The sequence below is a fragment of the Arvicanthis niloticus genome, chromosome 4 (assembly GCF_011762505.2).
Source record: "Arvicanthis niloticus isolate mArvNil1 chromosome 4, mArvNil1.pat.X, whole genome shotgun sequence".
NCBI classification, from domain to species: domain Eukaryota; kingdom Metazoa; phylum Chordata; class Mammalia; order Rodentia; family Muridae; genus Arvicanthis; species Arvicanthis niloticus.
The window spans coordinates 63,705,478-63,721,299 of NC_047661.1; the positions used below are offsets into that span (position 1 = coordinate 63,705,478).

A 15,822-nucleotide genomic window follows, 5' to 3' on the forward strand; every position below is an offset into this window, starting at 1 on the left:
GCAGCTCTTGCTAATATGATATGTTACGAATGCCCCAATACAGGCTGGGAATGTGGCAGGCACACTTTGCCTAGCCTATATGAAACCTTGAGTTTTATCTTCAGCAATAAGAGAAAAGAAGGAAGAAAAAGGGAATAGAGGGGGAAGGAAAGAGGGAGAGAGAAGAGGCAGGAAAAAGAGGAAGAGTTTGAAAGGCTTCCTTAATTCTGCTCGAATGGCTACTTATAATCAACATTGTAACTTCAGAGACCAGCCAGCATGTGTTTGGGTTGGTAAGGACACTGCTACGCTATGCTCCTGCTATTCCTGCACATGGTCCTTTTGGTGGTATTTGCTTACTTTTTCACCCAGTATATTTTATTTGGCATAAATGCATCTCCTTCACATTGGAATTAAAATGCAGATTTCACTTTATTTTTGTTGTTTGATTTTTTTTTTTGGGGGGGGGGGGTGTTTATTGAAGACAGGGTCTCAATATATAGCCTAGGGTAGTAGCTTCAAGTTCCTGATCCTCCTGCCCCTGTCAACACCTCTGCTTTTCCCTACAAGTGCTGGGAATCACAGGCATGCCCATTGTCCCCCCTCACTTAGTCATCTTGTGGTGAAAACAAAAGGTGTAGCAGGATACTATCCCACTACATTTGTATAAAGCTCAGTGATTGGTCTGTATGAGAGGTAGGCAGAGTGAGGAGAGGAAGAGGAGAAGGAAGAGGAGGAGCTAGGGGAAGGAGGAGAGAGAGGGGGAAATGGCGGCAGATGTACGTGTGTCTCCAGCAGTCTAAGGTAGTTGTAATATCTAGGTTAGTTATTGGGTAACACCTCTAATTGTGTGGGCTTCTTGTTATTTGAGCATTACCAAATATATAAAGCTATTGGATAATCTTTAAACAGGAAGGGATGGTCTGGGCTTAGCCCAACCCTGTGGAGACAGCGTGGGAGATTGGCAAAGCCATCTGAGCTAGGCAGAGCCACCAGCTGCTGCACAGCCCCATTTATTAAATATTAACTTCAACAAAAAGGCAAGCCATCTCTGCTCATCTGCAGGTTTACTCAGTTTCCTGTGACGGGAAAGAAGTGGAAAGTTCCAGAAGTAAGTCACAGTTTCAGATCACAGCTACAGCGGGATGCCGTTATAATTGTTCTAGTGTATAATTAGTCACCACTGTTCATTGCTGCTGTGGTTTGTATCTGCAATGTGTCTTCATAGGCTCATGTGTTGATGGTCCGGTCCCCAAATGCTGGGATGTGCAGAGGTGAAGTGAGTGGATCCTAAGGCTCTGACCTCATCAATAGATTAATTCACTAATGGGGTCATCCTAAGGCTCTGACCTCATCGATGGATTTATTTACTGATGGGGTTATTGCTGAATGGACCAGTAAGAGGCAGCAGAAGCTGAAGGCAGTCTAGTCTATCTGGAGGTAGTAGGTCATGGACGTGAGGTCTTGGAGGGTATAATTTAGCCCTAGCTCTTCTCTTAGTCTCTGCAAGTGATTATGACTGAAACTCTGAGACCACGAACCAAAATAAATCTTTGCTCCTTGATATTGTTATTCTCTGGTATTGGATCACAGCAACAGAAAGCTGACACAATGGTTTTCTATATCATATTTATGAATTAAACTGTATCATAAGTATTATGCATGGGAAAGAAAAACCCATAGTATCTATAGAATCCCAGACTATTGCCTACCCCAAAACGCTGCTAAAACAATAAAAATATTTTTTAAAACCCTATAATAGACTACTTACTAACTCTGACTTATAGATTTCACATTTACTAAGCAATAAATCACTTGAATTAAGAGTTACTGCTAACTGCTGTCTCATGGGAAACAAACCCCAGACATTCCATTCAATAGCTGTCAGAGAGGAAAAAAAATAAAGCAAATGATATTATTTCCTTAAGATGAAAAGTAAGCTTAAATAATTGGGGTAATATCTCCAGATCCTGAAACTATCCCATCTAGAACTTTAATAATTACAAATACTTTATACTTTCTGCATCTCACCTAATGTCATTTACTTATACATTTCTCAGGTGAACATGATCTAAGAGCTGAAATAATTTTCATAGTTTGCTTTTTACATGTGTATGGAGTTGTGTAATGTTGGTGCAGCAGATTGAGCCCAGTACCTGGAACATGCTAAGCCCATACTGTATCATTGTGGTGGTTTGAGTATGTTTGGCCCATGGGAAGTGGCACCATTAGGAGGTGTGGCCTTATCAGAGGAGGTGTAGCCTTGTTAGAGGAAGTGTGTCACTGTGGGAGTGGGTTTGAGGCTCCTAAGCTCAAGCTCTGCCCAGTACAGAAAGGATGGTCTTCTCCAGGCTGCCTTTGAATCAACATGTAGAACTCTCAGCTCTGCCTGCACCATGCCTGCCTGGATATTGCCATGATGATAATGGACTGAACCTCCGAACCTGTAAGCAGCCCCAATTAAATGTTCTCTTTTATAAGAGTTGCTTTGGTTATGGTGTCTGTTCACAGCAATAAAACTGTAAGTAAAATAAACATTGAGTTGCAGCCCCCAGCCCTCAGGAAATCTCCTCCTTCTAGAAACATATGCACATCTGTCATTTCAGTCTCTATGTCCAGCCGTTTTACCAATTTTTAAATCATTCTCATTCATCTCAGTTTCCAATTAATAAGTAAACGGTCATCATATTTTATCCATATGTAAGTCCATATTTTTATTCATATGTAAGTCAATATTAAAACCTTTGTGTTTAAGCTGAAGTCAGATCCCTGTAGGTTTACTCCATTGGGTTCTGAGTGTCTGTACAGTGCTGTACAATATTTACAAAGAGACCAGTTTCTCCATATAAGCAACGCAGAGCTAACAACATTTGGAGTGCTAGTAATACCTTGACAGAATGATTATGAAAATCTGTGATGATGATCTCATTATTGCTATTCACAGCTGCAAAATGGGGACCTGTAATAAAATGGGGGGAGAAACACATGAGGGCTCCGACAGCAAACACAACGACAGCACAGCAGTTGCTGCAACACAGGGCAAGACTAACACATTGATTAAATTAATTAAGGAAGGACAAAGAACCCGAACCCCAGTCCATGGACAATCACTCAGTCAGACTTCTAGCTCCTGAAAAACTGGATCCAGCAAGTTTCTCAGCTGTCTGCTCTGGCTTCAACCCACCAAGCCTTAAAAGTTGCAGTCCTGAGTCCAGCAACCCTTCTCCACACTGCCCTCCGTAAGCCATAGCCACCACCTCCGATCACATCATGCTTTTGCTAAGTAGGGAAGTAAAGGGGTCCTACAAAGAAAAATATCGTCATTCTCCCCTCTGGGAAAGAAGTTCCAAAATATAATTTTTCTTCTGAAAAAAAAAATGAGCAGAAAACCTGAATTTTATAATATTGGGTGGCTGTTTAGAATCTGGGCCAGACAAAGGAGAGAATGAACACAAGGATGTTGCCAGCTATCCTCAAAATGGTGCCAAGCATCCTTTGAAAAGGAAAATCAATGGACCGTGCTCAGCCTTTTCTTGCAGATGTGCACATCCGAAAAAGCTTGTGATTGCACAGCGCAGAGAAAAAGAAAAAAAAAAAAAAGACTACATTCCTGCCCTCTTACAGTAACCTACAAAGGTGAAATAACTCCCACCCAGAAGCTTGTGAAAGAAAACTGCTGCCATGGGAAATAGTCGCTCATTGATCTTCAAACACTTGTGGGTTTTTGTTTTGTTTTTGGTAAATATTTTATTTTAAGATGTATTATTTTACTTAGTATAAATATTTAAAAATCCAATGTCTGCAGTGTGAGCAGCCATCGGTAGAAACCATTTAAAGGCGGCACTTTCAACTGAGCCTTCTCAAGACAACTGAGAAATGTCTTCATGTATTACTGCTTCGGCTCTGGCTCCACCCCGGGACGCCCCCTGCTCTGGCTCCACCCTCAGCATTCCCCTAGGCTCGCACACTGGGGAACTGGGCACCTTCAACATGCTCAGACATCATGCAAATGTGAGCAGAAGCATAAAGAAGGGGGTTCACATATTACCATCGAGTGTACCTGCAAACTGCCTGTCCCCGTTTCCTCGGCTACCAAACCTGGTGACTATTTTCCCATTGGGCTGGAAAATGAACACGCAGCACGCCTTGTTGTCCACCACAATAATGTGCCCATTGCGGTCCACAGAAACTCCTTTGGGCCCCATTAGTTTTCCTGATCCGATTTTTGTCTGTTAGAAACAAATACAGAAATATACATCTAAGTTGAAAGCATTCCAGAAACCAATCTGAAGCTAGTTAGTTGTCTCAGGAAAACATTTGCTCGAATGTTATGTCTCTCCCAGAAAAATGACTCTGCCATGTTCAGCACCTGCTACAGACATTTATATAAAAGCTTTATTTTTAAGACATTTGCCGTCAAATTTAGACCACAATGTCCTTCTAAACAGACACTTGATGAAAGAATACAGGGTCTAGAGAAAGACATCTGGCCCCTGTCACTTGCTTTGAGCACATCCGAGTTGCACGGACAGATTCATTCACTTCCTTTAACCTTAATATTCCTTACATTCCTTTCTAAAACCTTTTAAAAAGCAACTAACAAACAATATAAAAGTATTCAATGTTATATAATAGTAAACAGTCACCAAATAGAAGCCGTTACTATTGCTGCATTTCATATTCAGCACTAAGATCTGGGGCAGACGTCATTAAACTTGTTCCATGTAGTTAAAAGTTACATCGAGCCCATCACCATCCACCAGTGTGTACTCAAAGCCTGCCACACTTACTGATGCATCAAGTTGTATTCAATAGATGTTTGTTTACTACATTAAAAATCAGAAGTCTAGAATTACTTATAAGCTAACCTAATCATGGTTATTTGTGTGTGCGTATGCATATATGTATGTATGTATGTATGTATGTGGGAGGTAAATGTTTATGTGTGGTACACATGTGTAGAGGCCAGGGGTCAACTTTGGGTATTGTTCATCAAGGGATATATGCCTTGATTTTGAGACAGAGTCTCTCGTTGCCTTTGAGCTTGCTAACTAGGCAGGCTCGCTAGTCAAGGATCTCCTGGGATCTCCCTTCCTAGCCTCTCCATCTTGCAATATCACCCTGGCCTTTTTAAAAACATGCATTACAGGGATGCATGCTTACACCACAAGCACTTTATAGATTGAGCCATCTTCCCAGCTACCAAATCATGACTAAATCCTCTCATTTTTCACAGGGAGAGCAAAGCATTAGATCTGTATTAAGCATATGTTTCCATATACTGTATTACTGCATTTTTGTAGACTCAATCAACCTCATCAAAATCTCTACTGAACACATGCAGACATTTTTCTTCACTATTCTCAAAAGAATACAACACAACAAATATCTACAAGGCATCCGCATTGTAGACTGGAGTTCTAGGAAGAAAGGTTAGACGCCAGACTCTGTAGCCTAAGAACTGGAGGGTCAGTGGTGGCAAAGGAACGCTTACCTTTTATTTTATACTTTTTTATACACATATTTTTAAAGCCTATTTGTGTTATCTTTTAAATTAAAAACTAACCTCCACTGATTACATGTCATATGTTCTGCTATAGAAGTCCTCTCTCTCCATGTTAGCACTGGTTGATAGAAATCTGTGAGCCACAGATGCACTCTTTAATTTTTTAGAGTTATTTATTTTACTTTATGTGTATTTTGCTAATGTGTGTGTCTGGGTATCATGTGTGTGCTTGGTGACCTCAGAGGTCGGAAGAAGGCATCGGATCCCCTGGAACTGGAATTACAGATGGTTGTGAGCTACCAATGTGGGTGCTGGGTTTTCTATAAAATCAACAAAAGCTTCATCCCCTGAACCATCTCTCCAGCCTCCTTATGTATGCACTCTTCATTTCCTGACACAGTGATAGAACTTTCTCCGCGTAGGACTTCGCATGTGATTCTTTATTCTTCTAAGTCTACAAATGATGGAGATTCGGGTCTGATTGCCTTAGAGCCGAGAGACACAGTTACGTTGGAAGGAAGCATCTCGTCTTAGGCCAGGGAATCTCTTGTGTACGTTTGATTCTGATGCTGTAATGAAGCCTAAGGATCAAAGAGGCTCTAACATAATGGCATGTAAGGAAATCACTCACACTCTTTCAAGTCTGAAAGGAAGGTATCACGAGAGATCAAAAGGAGAGCTGGCACTCTGCTCATTACCACCTAATACACTACTACTTAACATTACAAACAACAGTAGTTACTCAGAATGACTCAACCATATAATACCAAGTGGATAATTATCTAGAATGAAAACAGAAGCCAAAGGATTATCTTGGTTCTACCACAAGATGCCGGCTAGGGCAGATCTACATGCACAATTTAAAGCTGGAACCCAATGTTGCTTTCTCCCACCCCGCACTGTTGTTTCTAGTTCAGATGCACTGATCTCTACAGAGTGAAATAGAAAGCCATGCATTTGGCCTCACCATGTTACCCCCACTATTTTAGAATAGTAAGAAACATATTTCAGATCTTGGAGACAGTTAAGCGAGAGCATTTAACTCAACAAACCACTTTCAGAGGGAAAAGTTGAGACATTTTAGAATACAGTGGCCATAAAGGTCACCATATTTGTGTTTCATATATATATATTTTTTTTATTTTAATTTTTTATGATTACAAAAAGCTCCCAGCTGGTCTGGAAGATATAAGCCATGAGAGAAGATAAAAGGAAAAACATAAAAGGAGGCAGGGGAGGATAGCTATTTGACTACACACCAGATGTCTATAAAAACGGCAGTAAAGGTGTTACACATCTGAGATGTCGGGAGCAAATCTAAAGACCGTGCTGGGTAAAAAGGAAGTCAGCAGCACCGTTGACTTCACTGTCCCATCAAAGAAGCAAAACAGTAACTCCTGGTGCTAAGTTGTAGCCTGCACATCTGGATGAACTCTTTACAGTACTCAAGTGTTTCCATGTGCTCTCTTTTTACCTTAATGGGGTCTAACCATCAAGAGGGTCTTGCTGCAATCTGCAATGTCCTTTTCCGTCCTCTGGGGGGCAGGAGTGCTCCAACGTCTTTGCACTCCACAGTGTCTACAATACTCGTGACCAACAGAGCCCAACTTTAGGATTTCAGTTCTTCAGTATTTATTATGGGTATGGAACTACTAAGTCATGCATATAAAAATATCTCAGTCAGGGAGCTCTCTCTCTCTCTCTCTCTCTCTCTCTCTCTCTCTCTCTCTCTCTCTGCTAGCAAACTTTTTGAGACAGGGTTTCTCTGTATAACCCTGGCTGTCCTGGAACTCACTCTGTAGACCAGGCTGGCCTTGAACTCAGAAATCTGCCTCCCAAGTACTGGGATTAAAGGCGTGTGCCACCAAAGATTTGTTTATTTATTTTATGAGTACACTATAGCTGTCTTCATGCACACCAGAAGAAAGCATCAGATCCCATTACAGATGGTTGTGAACCACCATGTGATTGCTGGGATTTGAACTCATGAACTCCAGAAGAGCAGTCAGTGCTCTTAGCTACTGAGCCATCTCTCCAGCCCCAGTAGCAAACTCTTGCTCAATATGCAAAAGCTGCTGTTGTATTTACTCCCAAATGTACAGATTGCTAGTCATTTTGCCAGAGTCTAAAACAAGAATAAGAAGATTTTCTACAAACTAGAGTTCCTCTAGAGGACGGCAGACAGTTTTCTCCATGTTGCTACCACAGTTGTCACGGTTGGGTGTTGGAAGATACAGAAAGGCATGAGAGCTTCCTGTACCCATGGCTGTTACATGGAGCTGTGAGGTTCTAGCAAAAGAAAAAGATGCAATTTCACAGGGTTAAAGGGAACAGCCTCTTATTTCCTTAGATTGAAAAGGTATTGCCATGCTCACATAAAGCAAGGACTCTAATTGGAGAATAAAAAAAATGACGCTCATCTTGTAAATACCATCTTGAAAATAATCATGAGGTGACCATGACAACCCAAAGCCTTCCAATGCCTTCAATCAGTGAGAGAGGTTCCAGAATGGATTAGGAAAACACACTCCAAACCCTCAGAGAAGGAAGTGGTGTGGTGGCAACTGAACACCTTCATTCGGCCATGAAGCCCAAGTCACAGTGGGTCAAACAAACTTTATGTTTTGGAAACCATTACAAGAGGCATGGAGAAAAACATTTCTTAGATGAGACCTATATAAAAAATTCAGAAATAAATCTCATTTAACTTGTACTCAAATCCTGTGAGATAGATGTTTTTAAACTCTAAATTTTAAATACTCGGAGAAATGATGAGATTTTTCCAAAAAAAAAAAAAAAAAAAAAAAAAAAAAAAAAAAAAAAAAAAAAAGTTAGTAAAGCCCAGAAGCGGGATTCCAGGAGTGGATCTAAGTTAAAGTTCATCTTGTCAAATAAACGAGACGCCTTCGGGAGGCTGGGTGAGGGATGGCACAAAGCATATTGCACATGGTCTTCCGAAAGACCTTTGACCCAGCACCTTATAAGCTTGTAAATAATGTAAGAAGTGGTCTGAGTGATGGTGATTCTTAGGTAACACCTGAGAGGAGAATCCACTAGGCTCCACTAGTCCCTGATGACTTGTGAAGAAACAGAAGCTATAACATTTGGATCTTGAATATACACAAAGTCCAGGATGCCGAAGGCCTAGTCCTCACTGGTGCTGGGGGGCAGTAGAGCACAGTGGACAAAAGGGAGGTCACTGGGGCACACAGCTGAAGGAGGCTGTGGGACTCTGTTCACTTCCTGCTTGCTCTGCTTTCCTGAACCCTGAGCTCAAGGATTCCCTCCATCCTGTGCTTCCTTTTGGCACAGAACCAAAGCACAAGGGCCAAGTGACTGTAGACTGAAGCCTTCCATGTTGTGGCCAAACTAAATCTTTTCTAGGCATTTTGTCTCAGCAACAAAGGGCCAGTTAACAGAAATGCCATTTTTACATTTTGCCAAAAGGGGAGAGAAGGGAGGTAGCACAAGTCTCCTGACAGGATCCCAGGGTGTAGGTGAACTGGCTTTGTCCCTATCGAATCCGCCTCTATTTTCTTTTTCTTGTTAGTTCTATTCGACATTCATTAATGCTGCCTTTCAGGTTATAACAAATGATTTACAACCAACAGCTCTTATGCCTCTGGCTTTCCCCTCAGTATGCCTGTGTATATTTTAAATGTGAGAAATGTGCATTCGAATGGTGCTTCTCCCAGGCTCTCCACCACAAACCTGAGAAAGTAGAAAAACCTTGTGACCGTCTGGAAATTAATTTGGGAATCGCGAACTGCCTCTTTATAACCCTTTGCAGGAGTTTTTTTTTTGTTTTTGTTTTTGTTTTTAAAAACTCAAATTAAGGCAATCAGTATAGTTTTCTGATAAACATGATTTTTAGAGTAAACAAGCTGTATAAAATAAATGACACTTAAAATACACATATATGTGTATGCATGTATATTTATATACATATATATGCATACGTGTACCTGTGTATATGTATATACATGTATGTGTGCATATGCATATGTATGTTTACACGTGTATATGTACCTACATGTGTGCATGTGTGTGGGTTAAGAGAGGGAGCAAGTTTATAAAATAATCACAGCAACTCTCATTTAATAAAACTGAGATTGATAACCCTATATGAAGAATAATAAAATAATGGCTTAGATTTAAACCAAGAAAAACATAATTTAATGTCATATTTCTTGTTCTTTCTACTATTTAGTGGCCAAATAGTAATCACTCTTACCTTAAACTTCCCATCATTGGAGAAAATGCTAACCCACTTGTTGTCATAATCTGCAATAATGATGTCCCCACTGGGGTGCACGGCCACCCCTGTGGGCCGCTGGAGCTGTCCGGGGGATCGTCCTCTGATGCCAAAACGACTTTTGAACTGTCCATCATTGGAAAAGATCTGTACAACAAATTTACATCCATTAGAATCTGAACTAGAATAGAAATTACTGGGGCAGGAAAGGCATTTGTGAAATGCACTATGGATCAGAATCTGCCAGTGCTGCTTAAGAAATCTCCCCCAACACACACACACACACATACACACACACACACACACACATACACAATTAAAACAGAACTCTACATACTTATCTTGTTTCTTCCCCATACTATTTATCTTTAATCTAAAATAAATACATACCTATCTCTAGTCTACACAGTCAAAGGAACACATGTAGGGCTATACCTGCACGCACTGGTTGTTACTATCTGCAATTAATATCTTTCCACTCGTAGATGCTGCCACACCCTGCAGGTTTGTAAATTCTCCTTTGTTTCTTCCTTTGGTACCTAAGAGTAAATGAGAAAAGCATAGAAATTAAGTTATGGAGAATTAGGTTAGCAAAAGGATAATTCAAGCTTCCATAAGTAGCATGAGACTATATTGTCTTTTCCATGGCAGCAATGGACTCACATCTGTGTTTATGCTGAGCAGGTGTTTACTGTGTCACAGCCACAGCCTCTGCATTGATATTGATATATATCATTGATACACCTCTAATCCCAGCACACCCAATAGTGGGGTAAAGAAGGGGAATGGCTTGGGACAGATAGTCCCTGTCCCAAAATAACTAAGTAAAATTTAAACTTGATAAGCAAAAGTATGATTTTATCAGAAGGAACTATCAGGACCAATTTGAAAGCAAGAGTCTTGGGGCCCATGGATAAGATGTCTCAGCAGGTTAACAGGTCAATCCCACCAGCTTAACAACTAGGATTCAACCCTCCGGAAGCACATAAAGGTGTAAGAGAGAACATACATGAGCACACACGCACATGCACACGCATACACACACACGGACTTACACACATGGACTCACATGCCTCTTTTCCTCTGACCTCCACACACACAATCGCATGTGTCACTCCCCTCCCCCCACAGACACACACATACTAATAATAAATGATTTTTTTTTTTTTTGGTTTTTCGAGACAGGGTTTCTCTGTATAGCCCTGGCTGTCCTGGAACTCACTCTGTAGACCAGGCTGGCCTCGAACTCAAAATAATTTTTTTTAAAGAGCAAGAGCCTTATAAAAACTGGGATTGGAACAGAAACAAAAGAAATGACCTTAAAAAAACCCCAGTGTTTGTAGATCCTGTTTGGTTCCAGACCCTGGGACAAAAAGCTAAGGTGCATATTTAACATACCAAAGTTGACCTGGCCTCCAAGTTCTCCCAGCATCCCTCAGTCCCTATTACAATCCATACCCTGTCCTCTGCCCTGAACTTTCTAGCCAAGGGCCTGGGCTTCCCCTCACCCAGAAGCTCTTCCCCATATAACCCAGACATTTTGGTCTCTCTTCTATCTCTGCTGCTAGAGTGCTTTCTCTTTCTCTTAACCCTCTTTTGGGTCTCCCTCCCCTGTGTCTTCCTCCCCACTGTAACTTTCCTGGCCTCCTTCTTGGGACCAGTGAACCTACTTTTACATACTTTAATCTGGCTTGAATTGGCTCATTTCACTGGCAGAGAAATAATTTATCAGATCCTTGCAAATGTGAAACTGGTAATGTCCCCATAGCCATGGGGTGGCTGATGACAAACAAAAGAGGAAAGGCAGCTAAGAGAGACGCCTGAGGAGAGTAGATGAACACTGTTTTCTATCCTTCAGGTCCTGGCAGGGACAAACACTGCCTGTGGATCTCCTTCATTTAACCTTTGGCTAAGGACAAAGGCCATTGTGTTTCTAGAAGACTCAGTGGGTACCAGGAAATAGAAAAAAACAGTGTTAGTGAAAAGATTCCATTTGCTTTCTAGAACATACAACTGGTACAGGAAGAAAGAAAATAGAGGCACCCAAAACACCAACATGTTTTTGTGCTGTACAGAAATAAGGCCACGACTCCGAGCATCAGCAGAAATGGCAAAGAATGGCATTTGGGGGCAGGAAGACATTCGGTCAAACTCCATGTTAATCGGATCAGAATCCAGGGCAGGAAGATTCTTTCCTTTTGCAATGAATGAGGAAGTTCTCGGAAGCTGCCAACACTGGGTCACCAGAGCAGTAGGACAAGGCACACTTCTGAAAAGAGGTTCTGCAGCCTGTGCTGAGCACCTGACCATCGAGGTGCCGTCAGCCTGTATCTGTGGGCCAATTAAAAATAAAACTACGGGATGGGAGGGACATCAGTCAGCCACACAGCACATTTTTAAAACAAGCTAGATAAAACAGGCATGGCTTAGTGAGGTCACTCAGCAGGTAAAAGAGAAAAACCTCTACTACTAAAGGACTTGCAAGCTTGAGTTCCTGCTCCAAATCCCCCATAGAGGAAAGAGAACTGTCTCCCAAAATTGTCCTCTGATATTCACGTGAACACCTGCACTCATACAGACACACATCACAAACACACACGTCACACACACACTCTCATACAGACACACATCACACACACACACACACACACACACACACACACACACCACCAAAGACAACAAACTACCAATTAAATGTCATAATAGTAAAACCTCCCTCTTCACCTACCTCCTCCTCCTCTTCCAACCTTCTCTCTGTGCAAGAGCTAAAGAGCACACCTCCCCAGCCCCAGCCCTGTGCATGCCTGCGCTGTACCCAGCCCTCATTCTTAGGAGCACCTTTTGTCTTGTTAGAGATTCCCATGTTTCTTACTCTTGAATCCTGCTTGCATCCGTTTATCTTGAAAGACAATCGATGCTAATTACCTTTTACTGCAATGGAAGCAGATGCTGTGCGACACTGTGCTGTGATGTGGATAGAATGCTCAAGTGCTTCTAAGGTGGCTTCCAGTGAGAATGAAGTAAGTAGGAATTCCAGAAGTTGGAAATGATTTGGGTCCAAAGCTTTACATTTCTAGCTCCTTAGGAAATTCTATTTGATCGACAGTCAAGTCTCTCCTGTCTCTCTATAGTATTAGAATACTATCTAGGTGAATGATGAGGCTGGTGATGTATCCCGGTGTTAGAGCATTTCCGTAGCTTGTACAAGACTTTAGGTTCAATCCTTGGCCACACTGCTTGTACACACACACACACACACACACACACACACAAACACTTCGTGCACACACATGTGTGTGCATATATATGTACACAGAACATTGAAAATATGTAATGAGATGGCTGTCAAGTCCCTGGAAAATTTCCAGACAGCCCTTAACCACTGGTTCCCTGGTCGCACTCAGCGGGTTCTTAATATTGGGAGCCCTCTCCACCTTGCCCAGGGCATGTCCCCCACCGGCACCATAGTGTCATTGGAGAGCCGGGGTGCCCCAAAGAGCGGTATCCCCAGCAGTGTCTCAATGGATAGGCAGTAAGATCCGCTGGCCAGAAAGACAACGTGCAACCTGCTCGCTGAATCTCCTTGGTCTGGGGCAGTCTGTGTCCCCCTGCCATCGGGAGTGAAATGACCCCAACTGTGAACATACAGTACTTTATTATAAGAAACTATGGGTGCCATCTGGATGTGGTAGCACGTGCCTGTAAATACCAGGACTCTGAGAACTGAAGCAGAAAGATGGAGAGCTGGAGGCCAGTTGGACTATGTAATGAGATTCTGTTTTAAAATCAAAACCAAAGGCTGGCAAGATGGCTGAGCCATTAAGAGTGCTTGTTCTTCCAGATGATCCAGGACCTAAGTGCAGTGCCCAGCACCGTCATTGAGCAGCTGGCAATCATGTAACTCCAGCTCCAAGGCATCAAACATCCCCTCCGGGAACGCCCACACATATGATACATGTATACATTATTTAAAAATGAAGAGGACAGAGAGATGGCTCAGCAGTTAGGAGCACTGGCTGCTCTCCCAGAGGACCTGGATTCAATTCCTAGCACCCACATGGTGGCTCACATCAATCTGTAACTCCAGTTCCAAGGGATCCAGCACCTTTTTATGGCTTCCTTGGACACCGGGCATGCACATGATGTACACATATACATACAGGCAAAATACCCATACAATAGAATTAAAATAAAAATAAGATAAAGCAGACAGGTGAAAGAGGCTAGAGTGAGTAGAGAGAGAGGGGACGGAAAGCACATGTACTGTTCCTGAAGGAACATGCAGTTTTATCGTGTCTTATTTTTTATTTTAAATTAGATATTATTTGCATACAGTGAAATTAGCCCTTTTCAGTTTCCGGTGCCATGAGCTTTGATAAATGCATGTCATCGTGTCAGCACGCCACAGTGCAGTTGGGACAGTTCCATCATCCCCTACTTTCCTTTACACCCACTCTATTGTCTGGAAATCACTGGCCTGAATTTTCCAGAATGTCATATAGATTCTACATGAATGGAGTGCTACAGCATGTCACCTTTTGACTCTGTCTTCTCTCACTTAGCATAATGGCTCTGTGATTCATCCATGTTATTGTTTGTGTCATCAGTTTGTTTCTTGCTCTGTTGATCTATCTACAAGGTGATTTGGAAACATCTGGGTTGTTTTAAATTCTGAGAAGTTGTGAATAAAGTGGGTGAATAAAGCTGCTATAAACATTCCTGTCTTTAAAAAAAGAAAGAAAGAAAATATGTAATGAAGACAAATTCTTTCATAACACTGATAAGTATAACAACGTATTAACAGTGCTTATCAAATCATTTCCTATTTTCATCTAAAAGATTCACTTCGCAAATATTTGTGTTGGTTAGTAACTAATCGATAGAATTTGAGGGAGCTATAAATAATTTAGCAATAATTTCTTAAGGTAATTAAACTACTGAGGTGGTAGTGTAGTGCATGCATTTAATCCCAGCACTCAGAAGACCCAGGCAGGCGGATCTCTGAGTTGGAGATCAACCTGGCCTACAGAGGGAGTTCCAGGACAGCCAGGGCTACACAGAGTAACTCTGTGTTGAAAAAGAAAAAGAAAGAGAAAAAAGAAAGAAAGTGAAAGAGAAAAAGAAAAAGAAAGAAAAAGAAGAAAAAAGATAAACTATTTTTTCCCAGATAGTAAACTAGCCTATGAATCACAAGAGGAATTTTCAAATCCACAGCTTCTGAACCCTACTCCCCATGACCACTTCCAAATGTCCAGGAACTCCGAAACTGAATCCAGAGGACCAACGATGTATATTTCTTCTGACCGCTCTCCCCAACTTGGCATGCCAGCTGCTTTGAATGAAAGAATCTCCCCAGATGTTACTAAGGCAAGTACTTCGTCTAATGCAGGATGGTGAGCCAGGCAGGTGCTTAGTGAGAGCACCTGCTAAGTGAGTGCACGTGTGAGTTATTAAAGACAGGCGGGAAACCCAACTCATGTTGCATCATGAGAAAGTAAAATGATCAACAATGTGCACAGTACTTTCTTCTAAATCCTCTTTCATAAGCCGTCATCACCATCATCCTCATCACCACCATCATCACCACCACCATCATCATCATTTCCATTGTGCAGTTGAGGAGGCTGAAGCTAGTCACATCAAAGACAGAAGGAGAAAACTGCATTTTTCAAAATATACACACTACTTTTTAAAATTTTTTGCCTTTTATTTTTTGCCAGTTTCAGTGGTATACCCCTTAATCACAGAACTCAAGAGGTAAAGGCAGACACATGTGTCACATCTCTGAGTTCCAGGCCAGTCTGGTCTACAGTGAGTTCAAGGACCACCAGGGCTATACAGTGAGGCCCTGTCTAAAAAAAAAGTCATCATCATCATCCATACGTCCACATGTCTGGGAACACCACTAATTAAGGTCAGAGTCTACCATTGACATGATAGTCTGGGACTTGGAACATAATGGGGGATTCTCTCCTTTAACAAAATTTCTCCTTCTCTGACCTTGTCCAGGGAATTCTGAGCCTTCACACTCGCCTCTACCTGAGGAATGTCACATAGCCTCAGTTAGTTTATAGGATCAATT

At 41.7% G+C, this 15,822-nt stretch overlaps 1 protein-coding gene across 5 annotated transcripts in view; it reads right to left on the minus strand.

Annotated features, from left to right (window-relative positions):
- Trim2 (tripartite motif containing 2) overlaps window positions 1–15,822 on the minus strand; it is a 145,818-nt gene that overhangs the window by 8,282 nt on the left and 121,714 nt on the right. For all 5 annotated transcript variants that reach the window (XM_076932588.1, XM_076932587.1, XM_034499544.1 and 2 more), the window contains 4 exons: window positions 10,176–10,279; window positions 9,720–9,887; window positions 4,040–4,208; window positions 2,868–2,938 (listed from right to left, as the gene is read on the minus strand). In XM_076932588.1, the coding sequence (XP_076788703.1) occupies window positions 2,868–2,938; window positions 4,040–4,208; window positions 9,720–9,887; window positions 10,176–10,279 (512 nt within the window). The remainder of the gene's footprint in view (window positions 1–2,867; window positions 2,939–4,039; window positions 4,209–9,719; window positions 9,888–10,175; window positions 10,280–15,822) is intronic.